We start from the raw sequence: 18,739 nt of genomic DNA, 5'->3' as shown, positions 1-18,739 counted from the left end.
TGCCCTTAAAGTGCACTTTATAAAGAGCTTTCAACAGATAAGACTTGACTTTCTGACCTCCGGAACGGATCAATTGGTTTTCAATGCATTTATGAATTTTTAAATAATGTCCCTGTACAGTTTTTATGCCTTTAAAGTGCACTTTATAAAGCTTTTTGAACAGATAAAAAGACTTTTTTCTGACCTCCGGAACGGATTAATTGGTATTCAATGCATTCCTATGGGAAACTGCTTTTTGGTTTACAAATTTTTCGCAATTAGAAAAATCCCGCAGAACGAATTAAATTCGTAAACCAAGGTATGCCTGTACTTCCTCTATTACGGGATTCCTATATCCTACAAAAATAAATTTATATATATATATATATATATATATATATATATTTTTTTTTTTTTATATTAAAGTTTTGTGGCCATTAGATGGTGCTGATCATATAGGAATTGTACACAATAGAGGAGGTAATTCAATGCTCGCCCTGATTGTCACGTCTGCACAACCATGATTTTATGTATTATTTATTTCAGGTACTTATATAGTGCTATCAATTTCCGCAGCGCTTTACATATCTATTGTACATTCACATCCGTCCCTAACAGGGGCGCACTGACAACTCATGGGGCCCCCGGGCAATAGGGGATCATGGGGCCCCTGTGTCCTTGCCCAAACTCAAAAAAGCCTATGAAAACGGTACCAAGGGCATCTCATGGGGCCCCCTACTGACCCCGGGCCCTCGGGCAGTGCCCGAGTTTCCAAATGGTCAGTCTGCCCCTGGTCCCTAACCCTCAAGGGGCGTACAATCTAAGGTCCCTAACTCACATTCATACATACACATACTAGGGACAATTTAGACAGGATCCAATTAACCTACCAGCATGTCTTTGGAGTGTGGGAGGAAACCGGAGCACCTGGAGGAAACCCACGCAAGCACAGGGAGAACATGCAAACTCCATGCAGGAGGTGCCATTGGTCGGGAATCGAACCCATGACCCATTTACTGCAAGGCAGACGTGCTAACCACTAAGCCGCTGTGCCGCCCATGATATGTATAGTCCCCAAAGTGTCATTCCAGCCAATAAATAAACCCTCCTTTGTGTTGTTGCCACAAAATATACAAATATGTTACGGTTTTGTTTTAATTTTTTTTTTCCTTTTACTAGCCTTACATTATATGCAGGGTGGATAAAAATCAATGTTTTAAAAAAAAAAAAAAAAAAAAAAAAAAAAAAAAAAATCGGATTTTTTTTTATTTAAATAGAATTTTTTTTAAATAAAATGCTTGAGGAAAATATATTACCATCCAAAGGTTATTCCATCATGAAATAAAGATTAGTTTTTTAATTATGTAGAATAAGGCTGTATATGTTTAATTTTTTTGGTAAATAAATTCCATGAATCCATTCACAATGTCATGCTCTTCCAGAGGTTTTTGTAAGATTATTGGGCAGTTTCTCTGCCTACAAGATATTATCACAGATGTTGGTTTACTTTTGCAGTTCTCAAAACTGAATTTGACTCAGCGGAGATCACATGCCTCTTCTTCACAGCAAAAATGTTATACCGTATATGCCGGCGTATAAGACGACTTTTTTGCCCTTAAAAACATGCCTCCAAGTGGGGGGGTCGTCTTATACGCCGGGTGCACTTCAGTTGGGATAAACATAGCTGCCATAGTGGCCTCCCGATGCCCGCCCACCTCATTCTACATACCAGCCGCGGCGGGTCATCAGTGTGGCTGCGGCGAGCATCAGCAGCGATACAGGGGTGCCAGCCTTTTCGGCGTGACTGGCCCGTTCTGCTCGGCGGGAAGCAGCGGCACTCCGGCCCGCCCCTTGTCTACTCAGAGCTCGCGCATGCGGACTTGCGCACTAGTGCCAATTACAGGGAGATGCAGGGACATGGAGACAGGGAGGGCAGACAGGGAGCAGGGACCAATCCAATCAGGCTTTGTATACAGCCAACCACAGTACTGCACCATTGTACAGTACAATACAGCATAGAAAATGTCCAGCAGTCAAAGCCCTATCAACCCTATCATGGCACCAGCAAAAAGAAAGAGGGGGTAGTCTTATACGGCGAGTATATAACAAACTCTATATTTTGAGTGGAAATGTTGGGGGTCGTCTTATACGCCGGCAAATACGGTAACATGAACAGAGTTAAGAAAAAGACCTTCATCCTAACTTCTACAAACCTATGAATACAGAATCAACCCCTTCACTGCTAAGTTTCAAGAAGTTCAGTGAATAGAATAGAAACAATATTTTTCTGATTGTTTGGAGTGGAATAGATCTGCACAAGAAGAAAGTGAAACTAAGTGTGAGGAGGAAGGGGCTGACAGTCTAAGTTTCTTAAAATATATATATTTTGTTTAGCCAAATTAGTTACCAAACATGGATGTTGAAGCAAATCACATATGCTGGAATGTTATTGTTTCAGATGAATAAATCTATTTAAATTGTTATTATTAAGGTGATGATTATTTTTCTCCTTCCTAAGTACAACAGAAAAGTTGTCCAAATATGAATGATTAACCTATTAAACTGGGGATAAAAAAACTAATATGAAAAGTTGTTATTCTAAAAATCTTCATCTACTTGTATATTAAAGTTATACCAGCAAGAATTAGTCTTTATGTAGAAAACTAGGATTTAAATCAAGCCTTACTGACTAGTGATTTAAATCGTGATTTAAATCAGTTTGATTTAAATCAAATCCACCCTGATTATATGAATGCATTCAGCTGAATAAGACCATATTTCCTGTGCTGGGCTGACAATGTGATTCAGCCACTAGGCAAAATCCCCACAGCTTTGTGGCACCTGGAAGCAGTCTAGCATGCATGCACAGTTAGCCCTGGTTCACACGGTCTTGAGGGATGCGTTTTGTGCGGGCATGAGAGCTCATTCATTTGATGGATTCCCATGCCCTGTGGACACGGAGGGAAGGAGTCCTCAGTTCCCAGCACGGTTGCGTTTTCCAGTGCGTGCGCCGTGCCATTAGAACTAATGGCACCCGCCCGCGGGTCCGCATTCCTCTGTGCGGGTGGTACAGCTGCACGGATTTTCGTTCGGATCCGCAGCGGCACCACCCGCACAGATGTGAACCAAGCCTTAGTCCTCATGCACACTGGACGTTTTTATGGCGGCTGTTTTTGGCGGGTTTTTTTCCTACAGCCAATAAACCCCCCAGCATGTTCTCCTATGTGTCCATGCACCCAGACTGTAATCAGCTTTTTTTTGGCAGGGGCGTTTTATTTGGCTGGAGAAAACCCAGGACTAGTGGGTTTCTAAAGGAATTTATTTTTAGCTGTAAAAACGCTCTAACGCAGCAAAACAGCATTTTTAGATTTTGTGAGAAAAAAAAAAAAGCCACTAAACTAATACAAAACCGCTAAAAAAAAAAACCTCACTGTTTTAACGTGACTTTACACAGTTAACGTGATAAGCGTTATAAAACCGCCCCGTGTGCATGGAGCCTTAGCGTGACTGGCAGCTCACATGCAGTTAGTGACGTAGGCTTTGACCTGTGCATAGACTCCCTCTAGTGCACTGTTAGTATGACTGGCAGCTCCCTCTAGTACAGTGGTTCTCAACCTGTGGGTCGTGACCCCTTTGGGGTTCGAACGACCCTTCCACAGGGGTCATCTAAGACTATTGGAAAACACATATTTCCGATGTGTAAAGAGCAGCTACTGTGTTGGAAGCAGCTACTGTGTTGAAAGCAGCTACTGTGTTGAAAGCAGCTACTGTGTTGAAAGCAGCTACTGTGTTGAAAGCAGCTACTGTGTTGAAAGCAGCTACTGTGTTGAAAGCAGCTACTGTGTTGAAAGCAGCTACTGTGTTGAAAGCAGCTACTGTGTTGAAAGCAGCTACTGTGTTGAAAGCAGCTACTGTGTTGAAAGCAGCTACTGTGTTGAAAGCAGCTACTGTGTTGAAAGCAGCTACTGTGTTGAAAGCAGCTACTGTGTTGAAAGCAGCTACTGTGTTGAAAGCAGCTACTGTGTTGAAAGCAGCTACTGTGTTGAAAGCAGCTACTGGGTTGAAAGCAGCTACTGGGTTGAAAGCAGCTACTGTGTTGAAAGCAGCTACTGTGTTAAAAGCAGCAGTATTGAAGGTAAAATGACACTCATGAATTATAATTACTGGATAAATAATTTTATGGTTGGGGGGTCACCACAACATGAGGAACTGTATGAAAGGGTCACGGCATTAGGAAGGTTGGGAACCACTGCTCTAGTAGGTATGTGGGGTGATGGTTTCATAAGCTCTGAGAGCGGCACAGTGGCTTAGTGGTTAGCACGTCTGCCTTGCAGTAAATGGGTCATGGGTTCGATTCCCAACCATGGCGCCTCCTGCCTGGAGTTTGCATGTTCTCCCTGTGTTTGCGTGGGTTTCCTCCAGGTGCTCCGGTTTCCTCCCACACTCCAAAGATATGCTGGTAGGTTAAATGGATCCTGTCTAAATTGGCCCTAGTATGTGTATGTATGAATGTAAGTTAGGGACCTTAGATTGTACGCCCCTTGAGGGTTAGGGAATGTGTAAAGCGCTGCGTAAATTGACAGCGGTATATAAGTACCATAAATAAATAAATCTAGTGCACATGTGCAGTTATTGCATCAGTCTCCAGGATGTGTTGGCTCCCTCTACTGACAGGTTTAGGCTCCCACTACTGCATGTCTGCTTTCTGTCCTCCTTTAGTGCACAAGCATCAGTCCCCTTGCAAATCTCTGCCCACCACTGGAAGAGAAAAAGGACCATCATGGAGGTTTAGCGGTCACATGATTGCAGAGAAAAAAGTAAAAAATGCCAAACACTTTTTTTTTATTAGTGTTTGGCATTTTTTACTTTTCTTTTTTTAATTCTCTCTTTGCAATCATGTGACCGCTAAACCTCCATGATGGTCCTTTTTCTCTTCCGGTGATGGGCAGAGATTTGCAAGGGGACTGATGCTTGTGCACTAAAGGAGGACAGAAAGCAGAAATACTACTTCTCCTAGGTTTGATCCGCTGAGATTTAAAGCAGACGTTTCGGCAATATCCAATCAATGGCTCAAGTGGTCTCTATATTATATGTTCACTATCTGCTGTTTAATTTAAAAATAAAAAAAAAAAAAGTAAAAAATGCCAAACACTAATAAAAAAAAAAAAAAAAAAAGTGGTTTGCATTTTTTACTTTTTTTTTTTTTTTTAAATTAAACAGCAGATAGTGAACATATAATATAGAGACCACTTGAGCCATTGATTGGATATTGCTGAAACGTCTGCTTTAAATCTCAGCGGATCAAACCTAGGAGAAGTAGTATGTGTCTCTCATCTTATCTCTCAGATTGGTCTTCACTGAAGTCCGTACAAAGTCCATATCTATGCTTCAGAATAAGGACTTCAGCCTCAGAGCAAAGGGCAAGTTCTCCCCATAAGAAGCACAGGACACCATGTGAGAGGGCTGATGGACATGGAGCACAATCCAAGGACAATGTGCTACAATCAGTCCGATCTCATAGTAGATCTCAGATGACCATTCTCCAGACTACGTCTATCGGTGACCACCATGAAAGGCACCCTGGGCTCAATTCGTTTACTTATGGAAAGTAGACTTCAGGGGCGGACTGACAACTCATGGGGCCCCCGGGCAATAGGGGATCGTGGGGCCCCCGGGCAATAGGGGATCATGGGGCCCCTGTGTCCTTGCCCAAACTCAAAAAAGCCTATGAAATAGGTACCAGGGGCATCTCATGGGGCCCCCTACTGACCCCGGGCCCTCGGGCAGTGCCCGAGTTTCCAAATGGTCAGTCCGCCCCTGGTAGACTTTCATCCTAAACTGCTGACACTGACCTGCCTCCTCCTCTCCCTCTCTCACAACTGGGACAGAAAAAGATAACAATTTTTTTTTTTTAATTTTAAAGGGTAACTGCACTTTCATGGAAACAATAGCAGCAAAAAAATAAATAAAAAAAAAGTATATTTTATATATATTGCCATTTTGTTTCCATGAAAGTGCAGTTATCCTTTAAAATTAAAGAAAATAAATTTATGCAGATCTGTTCCTTGCCAGCAGAGGTTATATGCATGTAACTTCAGCTGGCAAGGAACAGATCTGCATGTAACTTCAGCTGGCAAGGAACAGATCTGTATATAACTTCCGCCGGCAAGGAACAGATCTGCATGTAACTTTTGCCGGCAAGGAACAGATCTGTATATAACTTCCGCCGGCAAGGAACAGATCTGCATGTAACTTTTGCCGGCAAGGAACAGATCTGCATGTAACTTCCGCCGGCAAGGAACAGATCTGCATGTAACTTCCGCCGGCAAGGAACAGATCTGCATACAACTTCAGCTGGCAAGGAACAGATCTGCATGTAACTTCCGCTGGCAAGGAACAGATCTGCATGTAACTTCCGCCGGCAAGGAACAGATCTGCATGTAACTTCCGCCGGCAAGGAACAGATCTGCATGTAACTTCCGCCGGCAAGGAACAGATCTGCATATAACTTCAGCTGGCAAGGAACAGATCTGCATGTAACTTCAGCTGGCAAGGAACAGATCTGCATGTAACTTCCGCTGGCAAGGAACAGATCTGCATATAACTTCCGCCGGCAAGGAACAGATCTGCATACAACTTCCGCCGGCAAGGAACAGATCTGCATATAACTTCCGCTGGCAAGGAACAGATCTGCATATAACTTCCGCTGGCAAGGAACAGATCTGCATATAACTTCCGCTGGCAAGGAACAGATCTGCATATAACTTCCGCTGGCAAGGAACAGATCTGCATATAACTTCCGCCGGCAAGGAACAGATCTGCATGTAACTTCCGCTGCGTTTATCTCTGAAAGTACAGATGGCTCGGAAATGAAGCATCCTCTGTTTTCCGGCTGCCATCTATTGCATTGTACTCAGGTCTGTGGGCTACATACCCCCCTACCACCTTTTTATAGAGGCAAGGAGAGAGTGAGGGGTTCTGTAGTCCTGGCACTCTGTTCTTGGGTGACAACACTGCTCCTAAATTGATACTGTACATTTAGCGTTGTCACCCTAAGACAAAGTATCTTACTGGCAGGATCAGCAGGTGAAAAGGAAAAAAAGATTGAAAAAGGAAAACTAAGGCAGCCATCACATCCAAGGACTGGCAAGCTGCAATATATTACATTTTTGTTGGGTTTACGGATTTATTCAACACCGTTTTTTTTTTCATATAAATGGCAGGCACACTGAACTTACCATGGTATGGGGAGACACCACGGTTCAGAAACTTGAGGAACTCCCTGGCTGCCAACAGCGATGCTTCTCGTGTGCCCTTCATGGCTGCCTGCTGCAAAATAAGGGAAGGTCACTATTAGGTGTTTTAAATGACACAAATCAATAGATGGCATATGTATGCTTACTGCAGGTAAGGAGAAAAAAAACAAAACCAAAACAGATTTTTAAGGGGTGTGCTTATAAAAAAAAAGCTACAGAGCTATTCATCCCTTATAATTACATGTACATTCGTTCTGTGTGAATGGGGGGGGGGGTCTAACTGAATTGTTAGGGTATTTTCTCTACAGAGAGAATCAGGAAAATACTACAATATGGCCACTAGATGGAGCCAACGATAAGAAATAAGTATTTATTTACTATGATTCTCAGCTCCATCTAGTGGCCAAGAAACGCCATTTCCCTGATTCAGGTCACATGTTCTTTATACAGAATAGCATGAATCAGGAAAATACTAAATTATGGCCACTAGATAGAGCTAATGATAAGAAGTGGGGGGGGGGGGTAGCACAGTGGCTAAGTGGTTAGCACTTCCATCTGGCAGCCCTAGGGTCATTGGTTCGAATCCCAACAGCAGCACCACTCGCATGGCATTTGCATGTTGTCCCTGTGCCTGCGTGGGTTTCCTCCCGAACTCTAAAGACATGCTGGTAGGTTAATTGGCTCCTGTCTAAACTGGCCCTAGGATCTGTATGTATGAATGTGAGTTAGGGACCTTAGATTGTACGTCCCTTGAGGGTTAGGGACTGATGTGAAAAAAACAAACAAAAAAAACGATTATTATATATATATATATATAAAATTTTCACATCAGTCCCTAACCCTATATATATATATCTCCTATGGGACACATTCACATCTCCGTATTTTCACCCGCTGCGTTTTTTGGAAAGGGTCAGGGACTTTTTTTTTTTTTTTTAAACACAAAATGTTGCATTTTTGGCTCTATAGACTTCAATGGAGACTGCAGAAAAGCATGTAGTGCATTTTTGATGCGTTTTATTCTGCCCAGCAACAAATTGAAAGACAAAAAAAAAGTAAAAAAAAAAAAAAAAAAAGAAAAGCAAAACGCATCATAAAACGCACTACGCACTGCAAAAACTGATCAAATGCAAACTGCATAGGTGTAAACCTAGCCTAACAAAAAAACTTTTTACTAGCGCCATCTAGTGGCCATGAAGCGTTATTTTCCTGATTCACTATTCTGTATGAAAAACATTCGACCTAGACAGAAAATAGCCCGATAACATTCATGTTTCCCTCTATTAAAGGATGAATAGCTCTGCCAGGTTTTTTTTTTTAGAAATACAGCCTTGGATAATCAGAGGTCATTAGTTCAAAATGTGCGCTGCGTGAAGCAAGGTGTCACGTGTCCCCGGACACAACACCGGGTTTTCTACAAGCTGAAAGGTATTATCTCCTTCTGGTACATGCTGTTACTTTGTGTAATCCAGCCAAAGTGCAGGATCATATTAAAGGAGGAATACGGAGAGTCCTACAAATGCCATATGGGGGGATGGATGGACGGGCGGATAGACGGGCGGGCGGATGGATGGGTGGGCGGGCGGACGGATGGATGGACGGGCGGATGGACGGATTGATGGACGGGCGGATGGACGGATTGATGGACGGGCGGATGGACGGATTGATGGACGGGCGGATGGACGGATTGATGGACGGGCGGATGGACGGATTGATGGACGGGCGGATGGACGGACGGGCGGATGGATGGGCGGGCGGATGGATGGGCGGGCGGATGGATGGGCGGGCGGATGGATGGGCGGGCGCATGGACGGGCGGGCGCATGGACGGGCGGGCGCATGGACGGGCGGATGGATGGAACGGATGGGCGGATGGATGGACGTGCACACTTCAGCCTAGGCAGCGCCTGATCATTTATCTCGCCATATCTGACCGCACTGCTGAATCTTTAGGAAGGTGACCAGTCTTTACCTCCTCCCAGAGAGGTGCCCGAGGACCCGTCTAGGCTCCTGTGTGCTTTACATGCATTTTCACGCCTGTAGCATTGTGCTGTAAACACGTTAAATCTGACCTCGCAGCTCCTCTCCTGGACTGAAATGGCTTCCTCTGATCTCACTGCACACTGCGAGCTTCTCACAATGTGCATTAGAAGCTGCAAGTCAACTTCCTGGCTGGAAGACGTCCAAAATTATCTAGTTCTTTCCTCCACAACCTGTGTTCTTTCGATCCTTGAGGCTCAGCATCACATGTGGGCATGACCTAGGGTGGTATGCATGCAAATACAGCCTGCCTAGGAATGCCAATTCCTCCAGACCGACATCCACCCATCAAGACATTTTGATATTTGCCTAAAGTGTTACTAAACCCCGGACCCCGCGTTCGCTACGCCCGGGCTCCCCGGACCCCGCGTTCACTACGCCCGGTCTCCCCGGACCCCGCATGACCCCTGACCCTCTGCCTGGACAGTGCTGATTGGCCCTGTGCTGATCACATACACCCTCCCAAAGAAAATAAAAACCTTAATACTCACTTAACTGAGCATGTGCTGAGTGACTCCTAGAGCTCTGTACTATCAGCAGATGGATTGGGGACAGTAGAAGGAGAGGATCAGAGAAGACAGGATCAAACAGCCTTTTTAAAGAATGCAGAGGATTAGCCCCTTAGGTTCCACAGTGAGTATAACAAGCATGCTTTACTTCATCTACAAACTGATTGTACTGTTGTGGGTTTAGTAACACCAACTCCTTCCAGGAGCCAGTCCACTGCTTGCATCAGGGCTTTAGGCTCCTGAGAGGAGTATAATGAGGCAGGGGGCTTGCAATGTTTTCAGGACGTTATGTACAGAACCTTGCCAGCCATGATCTACCTGCATTACATAGAGAAGCACAGAGAACCAGTGATGACCTCACTGAGATTAAAATAAAGGTATGTAAAGGAAGCAGACAGACGGACACGCACAAAACGGGACAGACACACGCACGCACGCAAGACGGGACAGACACACACACACGCACGCACGACGGGACAGACACGCACGCAAGACGGGACAGACACACGCACGCAAGACGGGACAGACACACGCACGCACGCACACAAGACGGGACAGACACACGCACGCACACAAGACGGGACAGACACACGCACACACACAAGACGGGACAGACACACGCACACACACAAGACGGGACAGACACACGCACACACACAAGACGGGACAGACACACACGCACACACACAAGACGGGACAGACACACACGCACACACACAAGACGGGACAGACACACGCACACACACAAGACGGGACAGACACACGCACACACACAAGACGGGACAGACACACGCACACACACAAGACGGGACAGACACACGCACACACACACGCCGGGACAGACACACGCACACACAAGACGGGACAGACACACGCACACACAAGACGGGACAGACACACGCACAACAGAATAAATCACTGCTTGCCTGGCTTTCAATGAGATTCGAAAGCCTACAGAACCTCACCCTCTACTTTAAGAGAAGGGAGGGGCAGGTTTCTGTAGTCCTGTGCTAGGGTGACAACACTGCTTCATTGTAGATACAGGGCAGTGAGTGATGTTGTCACCTTAAGACAAAAAGTGTGATATTGGCAGGATCACCAGGTGAAAATAAAAGTTAAAAAAACAAAATAAAAAAAATAAAAAGAAGCCAACACCTCCAAGCACTTGCAATATCTCCTAGATTGTAAGCTCCCAGGATCAGGGCCCTCCTATCCCTCTTGTATTGAACTGTATTGTTACTGTATTGTCTCCCGTTATATTGTAAAGCGCTGAGCAAACTGTTGGCGCTATATAAATCCTGTATAATAATAATAATAATAATAATATAAATCCTGTGTAATAATAATAATAATAATAATATAAATCCTGTATAATAATAATAATATAAATCCTGTATAATAATAATAATATAAATCCTGTATAATAATAATAATCCTGTATAATAATAATAACACAAAATCCTGTATAATAATAATAACACAAAATCCTGTATAATAATAATAATACAAAATCCTGTATAATAATAATAATAATAATATAAATCCTGTATAATAATAATATAAATCCTGTATAATAATAATAATATAAATCCTGTATAATAATAATAATCCTGTATAATAATAATAACACAAAATCCTGTATAATAATAATAATACAAAATCCTGTATAATAATAATAATAATAATATAAATCCTGTATAATAATAATATAAATCCTGTATAATAATAATAATAATAATAATAATAATAATATAAATCCTGTATAATAATAATAATATAAATCCTGTATAATAATAATAATAATAATATAAATCCTGTATAATAATAATAATAATACAAAATCCTGTATAATAATAATAATATAAATCCTGTATAATAATAATATAAATCCTGTATAATAATAATAATAATAATAATAATATAAATCCTGTATAATAATAATAATATAAATCCTGTATAATAATAATAATAATAATATAAATCCTGTATAATAATAATAATATAAATCCTGTATAATAATAATAATAATAATATAAATCCTGTATAATAATAATAATATAAATCCTGTATAATAATAATAATAATAATATAAATCCTGTATAATAATAATATAAATCCTGTATAATAATAATAATATAAATCCTGTATAATAATAATAATAATAATATAAATCCTGTATAATAATAATATAAATCCTGTATAATAATAATAATAATAATATAAATCCTGTATAATAATAATAATAATAATAATATAAATCCTGTATAATAATAATATAAATCCTGTATAATAATAATAATATAAATCCTGTATAATAATAATAATAATAATATAAATCCTGTATAATAATAATATAAATCCTGTATAATAATAATAATAATAATATAAATCCTGTATAATAATAATAATAATATAAATCCTGTATAATAATAATAATATAAATCCTGTATAATAATAATATAAATCCTGTATAATAATAATAATAATATAAATCCTGTATAATAATAATAATATAAATCCTGTATAATAATAATAATATAAATCCTGTATAATAATAATAATACTAATATATAAATCATGTATAATAATAATATTTAATGACATTGTTCGTAGGTTTAGTTTCAGTTCACACTATTGCTACCTGAAAGTCATGCGACTTGGCCAGGAACTACTTTGAAGCAACTTTCAGGGAATGTCTGGGTAATCTTCCTGTAATGTCGGATCAAAACACATCAACATAGAGGAGGATCCGACTTGGAGGCAACTTCCACTAAAGTCTATGGGCTGAAGTCAGAGAGAAGTCGCCTTGAAGTAGTCCAGGAACCTTTTCTAAACTCGGAGCGACTTCAGTAGTGCGGATTCTGATCGCTCCCACTGACTAACATGGGATTTCGCACGTCCTGCGACTTTGGGTCTCACCAGTCAGATCCCAAGTTGCAGAAGTGTGAACTGAGCCTTACACCCCGGTCACATCAAACCCGACTTCAAATCTTTCAAATCCTGCGACGTACAATGAATTTGCACGACATCCAACACAGAAGTCTATGCAAAAAAAAAAAAATATGATATCACACCAAAAGTAGTGCATGTACGACTTTAGAAATTGGTGCAGCTCCGACCATGTTGGAACCGCACCAATACGGCCGCTGTAGTCGCAATAGGGTGCGACTTGGCATGCGATTTGCAAATCGCATGCCTTTTCGCATCCAGTGTGACCCGGGACTTAGGCTGGCCACACACTATACAATTCTCTGTCCAATTTCCTATAGAAATACCTTCAACTACGTACTGCAAGAGCCCGCCTCATTGGATACAACTGAAAGTGTTGTTAGGTTTGACCTATTATATGGTTTTTGGTCAATCTAAACCAAAAATCTCAAGAAAAATTGTATAATGTATGGCCAGCCTTAGAGACACTTTAATAAGTCACATCCACATACAATGTATCCAATCTAGCAATCACAGAGCTGAGCTACTCCCGCTGCAGGTCAGAGAGGGAACTCCTCGCCCCGGCTGCGGGTCAGAGAGGGAACTCCTCGCCCCGGCTGCGGGTCAGAGAGGGAACTCCTCGCCCCGGCTGCGGGTCAGAGAGGGAACTCCTCGCCCCGGCTGCGGGTCAGAGAGGGAACTCCTCGCCCCGGCTGCGGGTCAGAGAGGGAACTCCTCGACCCGGCTGCGGGTCAGAGAGGGAACTCCTCGACCCGGCTGAGGGTCAGAGAGGGAACTCCTCGCTCCGGCTGAGGGTCAGAGAGGGAACTCCTCGCCCCGGCTGCGGGTCAGAGAGGGAACTCCTCGCCCCGGCTGCGGGTCAGAGAGGGAACTCCTCGCCCCGGCTGCGGGTCAGAGAGGGAACTCCTCGCCCCGGCTGCGGGTCAGAGAGTGAACTCCTCGCCCCGGCTGCGGGTCAGAGAGGGAACTCCTCGCCCCGGCTGCGGGTCAGAGAGGGAACTCCTCGCCCCGGCTGCGGGTCAGAGAGGGAACTCCTCGCCCCGGCTGCGGGTCAGAGAGGGAACTCCTTGCCCCGGCTGATAATCTGTAACATTGGGGGGGAGATTTACAAAGACCACACGTTGCAGCTCTGCACAGAAACCAATCAGCTTCCAGGTTTTACAGTCAAAGCCTAACTGAACAAGCTGAAGTTAGAAGCTGATTGGCTGTCAGGCACAGCTGCACCAGATCCTGAGAACTCCAGTTTTAGTAAATCTCCCCCACAGGGATTTCTATGGAGGCAGCTGTCAGGAAGGGGTTAAACCTCCCCAGCCAGGCGGCTCAGTGTCGTACGTCGCTCCAGCCTATGTCAGCGATGTCAGGGAAGCTTCTCCTACCTGGTGTCACTCACCTGCATAGCTGTGCTGTAATAAAGTGATGTGTGCGGGGCAACGGGCACTTCCTACAGACTCAGCCAGGATCATTGTCTGCGCTACTACAACTCACAGCCTGCTACGGCGGGGACCCCTAGAGGAGGGGAGGTGGTACTGCATCCATCTACAAACCGAAAGTCAGCGCTTCCCTGCAGTGTTCACATATCATGTCATCCATCAGAGCAGCGCGGAGTGACGGGATACAGGGGCCTTACATGTGCTGCTGGGGATCAGCAAAGGGCCACACATAATATACAGGGAATGTAATGCTATAGACAGGGGGGGGACTGACCATTTGGAAACTGGGGCACTGCCCGAGGGGTCAGTAGGGGGCCCTACAGGGACGGACTCACCATTTGGAAACTTGGGCACTGCCCCAGGGCCCGGGGTCAGTAGGGGGCCCCATGAGATGCCCCTGGTACCTTTGTCATAGGGTTTTTTGAGTTTGGGCAAGGACACAGGGGCCCCATGATCCCCTATTGCCCCATGAGTTGCCAGTCCGCCCCTGGCTATAGACAGCTGTCAGCCGTGATACAGGAGATGGTCAGAGACTGCGGACATGATACAGGAGATGGTCAGAGACTGCGGACACGATACAGGAGATGGTCAGAGACTGTGGACATGATACAGGAGATGGTCAGAGACTGCGGACATGATACAGGAGATGGTCAGAGACTGCGGACGTGATAGAGGAGATGGTCAGAGACTGCGGACGTGATAGAGGAGATGGTCAGAGACTGCGGACGTGATGCAGGAGATGGCCAGAGACTGCGGACATAGCACAGGAGATGACCAGAGACTGCGGACATAGGACAGAAGATGACCAGAAACTGCGGACATAGTACAGGAGATGGTCAGAGACTGCAGACATAGCAGAGGAGATGGTCAGAGACTGCGGACATAGCACAGGAGATGACCAGAGACTGCGGACATACTACAGGAGATGGTCAGAGACTGCGGACATAGCACAGGAGATGACCAGAGACTGCGGACATACTACAGGAGATGGTCAGAGACTGCGGACATACTACAGGAGATGATCAGAGACTGCGGACATACTACAGTAGATGGTCAGAGACTGCGGACATACTACAGTAGATGGTCAGAGACTGCAGACATGATACAGGAGATGGTCAAAGACTGCAGACATGATAACAGAGATGGTCAGAGACTGCAGACATGATACAGGAAATGGTCAGAGACTGCAAACATGATACAAGAGATGGCCAGAAACTGCAGACATGGAACAGGAGATGGTCAGAGACTGCAGACATGATAACAGAGATGGTCAGAGACTGCAGACATGATAACAGAGATGGTCAGAGACTTCAGACATGATACAGGAGGTGGTCAGAAACTGCAGACATGATACAAGACATGGTCAGAGACTGCAGACATGATACAGGATATGGTCAGAGACTGCACACATTATACAGGAGATGGCCAGAAATTGCAGACATGGAAAAGGAGATGGTCAGAGACTGCAGACATACTACAGGAGATGGTCAGAGACTGCAGACATGATACAGGAGATTGTCAGAGACTGCAGACATGATGCAGGAGATGTCCTCAAACTGCAGACATGGAACAGGAGATGGTCAGAGACTGCAGACATGATACAAGAGATAGTCAGAGACTTCAGACATGATAACAGAGATGGTCAGAGACTGCAGACATGAAACAGGAAATGGTCAGAGACTGCAGACATGATACAGGAGATGGTCAGAGACTGCAGACATGATACAGGAGCTAGTCAGAGACTGCAGACATGATACAGGAGATGGTCAGAGACTGCAGAAATGGAACAGTAGATGACCAGAGACTTCAGACATGATACAAGAGATAGTCAGAGACTGCAGACATGATACAAGAGATGGTCAGAGACTGCAGACATAATACAAGAGATGATCAGAGACTGCAGACATGGAACAGGAGGTGGTCAGAGACTGCAGACATGATATAGGAGTTGTTGTAAACTTAGGACATACTTCAAGAGATGATCATAAACTAGAAACATGTTACATGAGACTGCCAAAGCTCACTATTGTAGCCTGTAGGTGGGTCTTGTAGCTGAGAGATCACACACAGTCCATAAGGTTGTATCATTTCTTGTATACTAAGGTATAATTAACAGACGTAAGTACAATTACTGGTGCAGATGCCAGCATTCGAGTAACACACTGCGACTGTCCATAGAGCTGTCATAGAAGAGTCATTAATGTTGCAGCGATAATACACTCAGTCAGGCACAGCACTGCAGCAGCAGGTTACTCGGCAATGCACAGTCTAGCATTGTTATCTCAGTAATGGCTCAGTATTGCAGTACATATATTTCTTCTGGAGGGGGGACAGATAGTGACTTAGACCTGGTTCACAGCAATTCTGTGCGGGAAATTCTGCGAATCCTGTGTGTTTCCGCATTGCATGTTCATGCGATCTGGTGCGGGTGTCAATGATAACTTAATGACACCCCAAAACATCGCAAAATGAGATGCGATTGCCACAAATCTCATCACATGGGTAAAAAAAGGGTCCTGCACCTTTTTGGTGTGGATGTGATGCGATTTGAATCATACATAATGTATGGCTCAGATCATGCCGCACAGACATTTGCATGTAATTCACCCAAGAATGCGGTGCGATTCCTGTGCGAATTACATGCAGTGTCCGGTGCCGCATAGCGTGAACACGAGCTTAAAGTGGCTGTAAACCCTTCCATATCCTCAGTGAAGTGAATGGCCTCAGGTGATACACAGAGATGAAACAAATCTTCCTACATAAGTTGTACCTGTTTATCTACGGTGCTCTGTCCCCTACATCCATTCAAAGTGCAGAATTTACACAGGATCTCTCAGCTCTGAAAAGCAGGGGGCAGGGAGCTGAGGTTACATCAGCAAGTTGAGAGCTGATTGGAAGGAAGGGACGCACCCCCCTTCACACAGCACACAGGAACAGAGCTGAGGCTGTCAATCTGCTAGAGATCCCTCCCTTGTCACCATTTTTCTCTTGGTGTCAGGAAAACGTTTCAGAAGTGACTCATGCTAATATCAGAGGAATGAAGCAGCAGACAGAAATGACACTTAGTGCTCTGGACTGAGACAAGTACACACTATAGAGGGACATGCTTTGTTCATAGTTCATGTCTGAGGTTTACAACCACTTTAAGGCAGCAGCACTCTATTCCCCAAATGTCAGTCCTCCAAATACCAGAATGCCTGAAGAGAAATCAGATGTGTCCCCTCACTGTTACGTTCCCTCTCCTATCCACTTGCTCCAGACTAACCCAATGGTTCAGGTACCCCAATATATAGAGTACCATCAAATAAATGGCCACCAGAAGTTGCAGCATCCAATCAGACAGCTGCAGCCTTTGTGACACCCATGGAGTCTCTCAAAGATCCATTTTTCTATAGAGATTCCTCTCTGTCAGCACAATGCCACCTACTGGATGGAAGACAAAAAGCACCATCCTACAAGCCCTTTTGTGGCAGCACCCAGATATTGCAGAGTTCCCCTTTAAATTCTAACACTTCTGGCAGCCTCTGTTTGCAAAAGCAAGGTCACCAGATCACTTCCCCCCCTCCCTAATTTCCTGTGGAGTAATGTGTTCCAGCTTGTAGCTGGTATCCTTATCTGTAGCTGGAATTCAAGGCTATATACTGCACAGTTTAGAAAGCCTTTTGAATGTACAGAAAGTGAAAGAGGAAAAATATGCATTGTGACGTAATTGTTAATATGTATACTCTGTGAGATGTTTTTGAAGCCACTTAGCTTTGCAGACATGAGTCTGGCTAAGTCTCAACCAGCGCTGGTTAAATAAAAGGTTTGTTTTCCTCAAGGTCATGTCCGGAGTTTACCTGCTATCACCAACGTTGCCGCTACACTTTTACAAATCAGTTCTCCCACAAGTCATAGAGGAGCTTCGCCCCCCTTTGCTTTCCTTTCCTTCCCATCTTATCTGTTATGTGGGGTTATCTTAAGAAAGCATACCTGCCTGCCCAGTGAATCCAGCGTTGTCTTGTTGCCCCTCCTGCCACCCTGCTCCTGTGCCATCATCTTCCCTTCCTACATCATTAGAGTTTGGCTATCCCTTTCTTATAGCCGGCTGTGGGTCCCTACTCCTGCAGCCTCCGGGGATATGTCACCAGAATATCTCCGAAAAAATGTAGGAGAAGGACTTGTCTTTGGCCTAGGTAAGAATGGAGGCAGGGATGGGACGGAGTTAAAAAAAAAATATACAACTTTTGTACTGTGTATTAGGGGTTGCAGGGATCAAAAGTCTATTTTAGGAGAGAGGCAGTGGTGCCACTATGGGGGTATGGGGGGTGCGGACCGCACCTGGGTGACACCCGCCAGAGGGGTGCCATTCATAGGCATGCGCACAGGGTGTGCCGGTTGTGCTTGGGTACACCCTAGTCAGGGGCAGACTGACCATTTGGAAACTTGGGCATTGCCCGAGGGCCCGGGGTCAGTAGGGGGCCCCATGAGATGCCCCTGGTACCTTTTTCATAGGCTTTTTTGAGTTTGGGCAAGGATACAGGGGCCCCATGATCCCCTATTGCCTGGGGGCCCCATGAGTTGTCAGTCCGCCCCTG

At 44.2% G+C, this 18,739-nt stretch overlaps 1 protein-coding gene across 4 annotated transcripts in view; it reads right to left on the bottom strand.

The window, feature by feature from the left end:
- Positions 1–18,739, bottom strand: part of DNPEP (aspartyl aminopeptidase) — a 73,204-nt gene that overhangs the window by 43,523 nt on the left and 10,942 nt on the right. Inside the window, exons 1-2 of one of the 4 annotated variants that reach the window (XM_089680612.1) lie at positions 14,123–14,242; positions 7,218–7,308 (exon numbers count right to left, since the gene is read on the bottom strand). In XM_089680612.1, coding sequence (XP_089536738.1) covers positions 7,218–7,308; positions 14,123–14,128 — 97 coding nt within the window. In that variant the 5' untranslated portion in view covers positions 14,129–14,242. Of the gene's footprint in view, positions 1–7,217; positions 7,309–14,122; positions 14,243–18,739 lie in introns of those variants that run through there. The other 3 variants (XM_089680613.1, XM_089680609.1, XM_089680610.1) reach the window with 3 other exon arrangements.

The sequence above is a fragment of the Staurois parvus genome, unplaced genomic scaffold, assembly GCF_062004578.1.
Source record: "Staurois parvus isolate SC_StPar_1 unplaced genomic scaffold, SC_StPar_1.0 ptg000246l, whole genome shotgun sequence".
In the NCBI taxonomy this organism is placed as follows: Eukaryota; Metazoa; Chordata; class Amphibia; order Anura; family Ranidae; genus Staurois; species Staurois parvus.
Note: the sequence above shows the minus strand (reverse complement) of the source record. Positions and strands in the feature narration are given on the sequence as shown.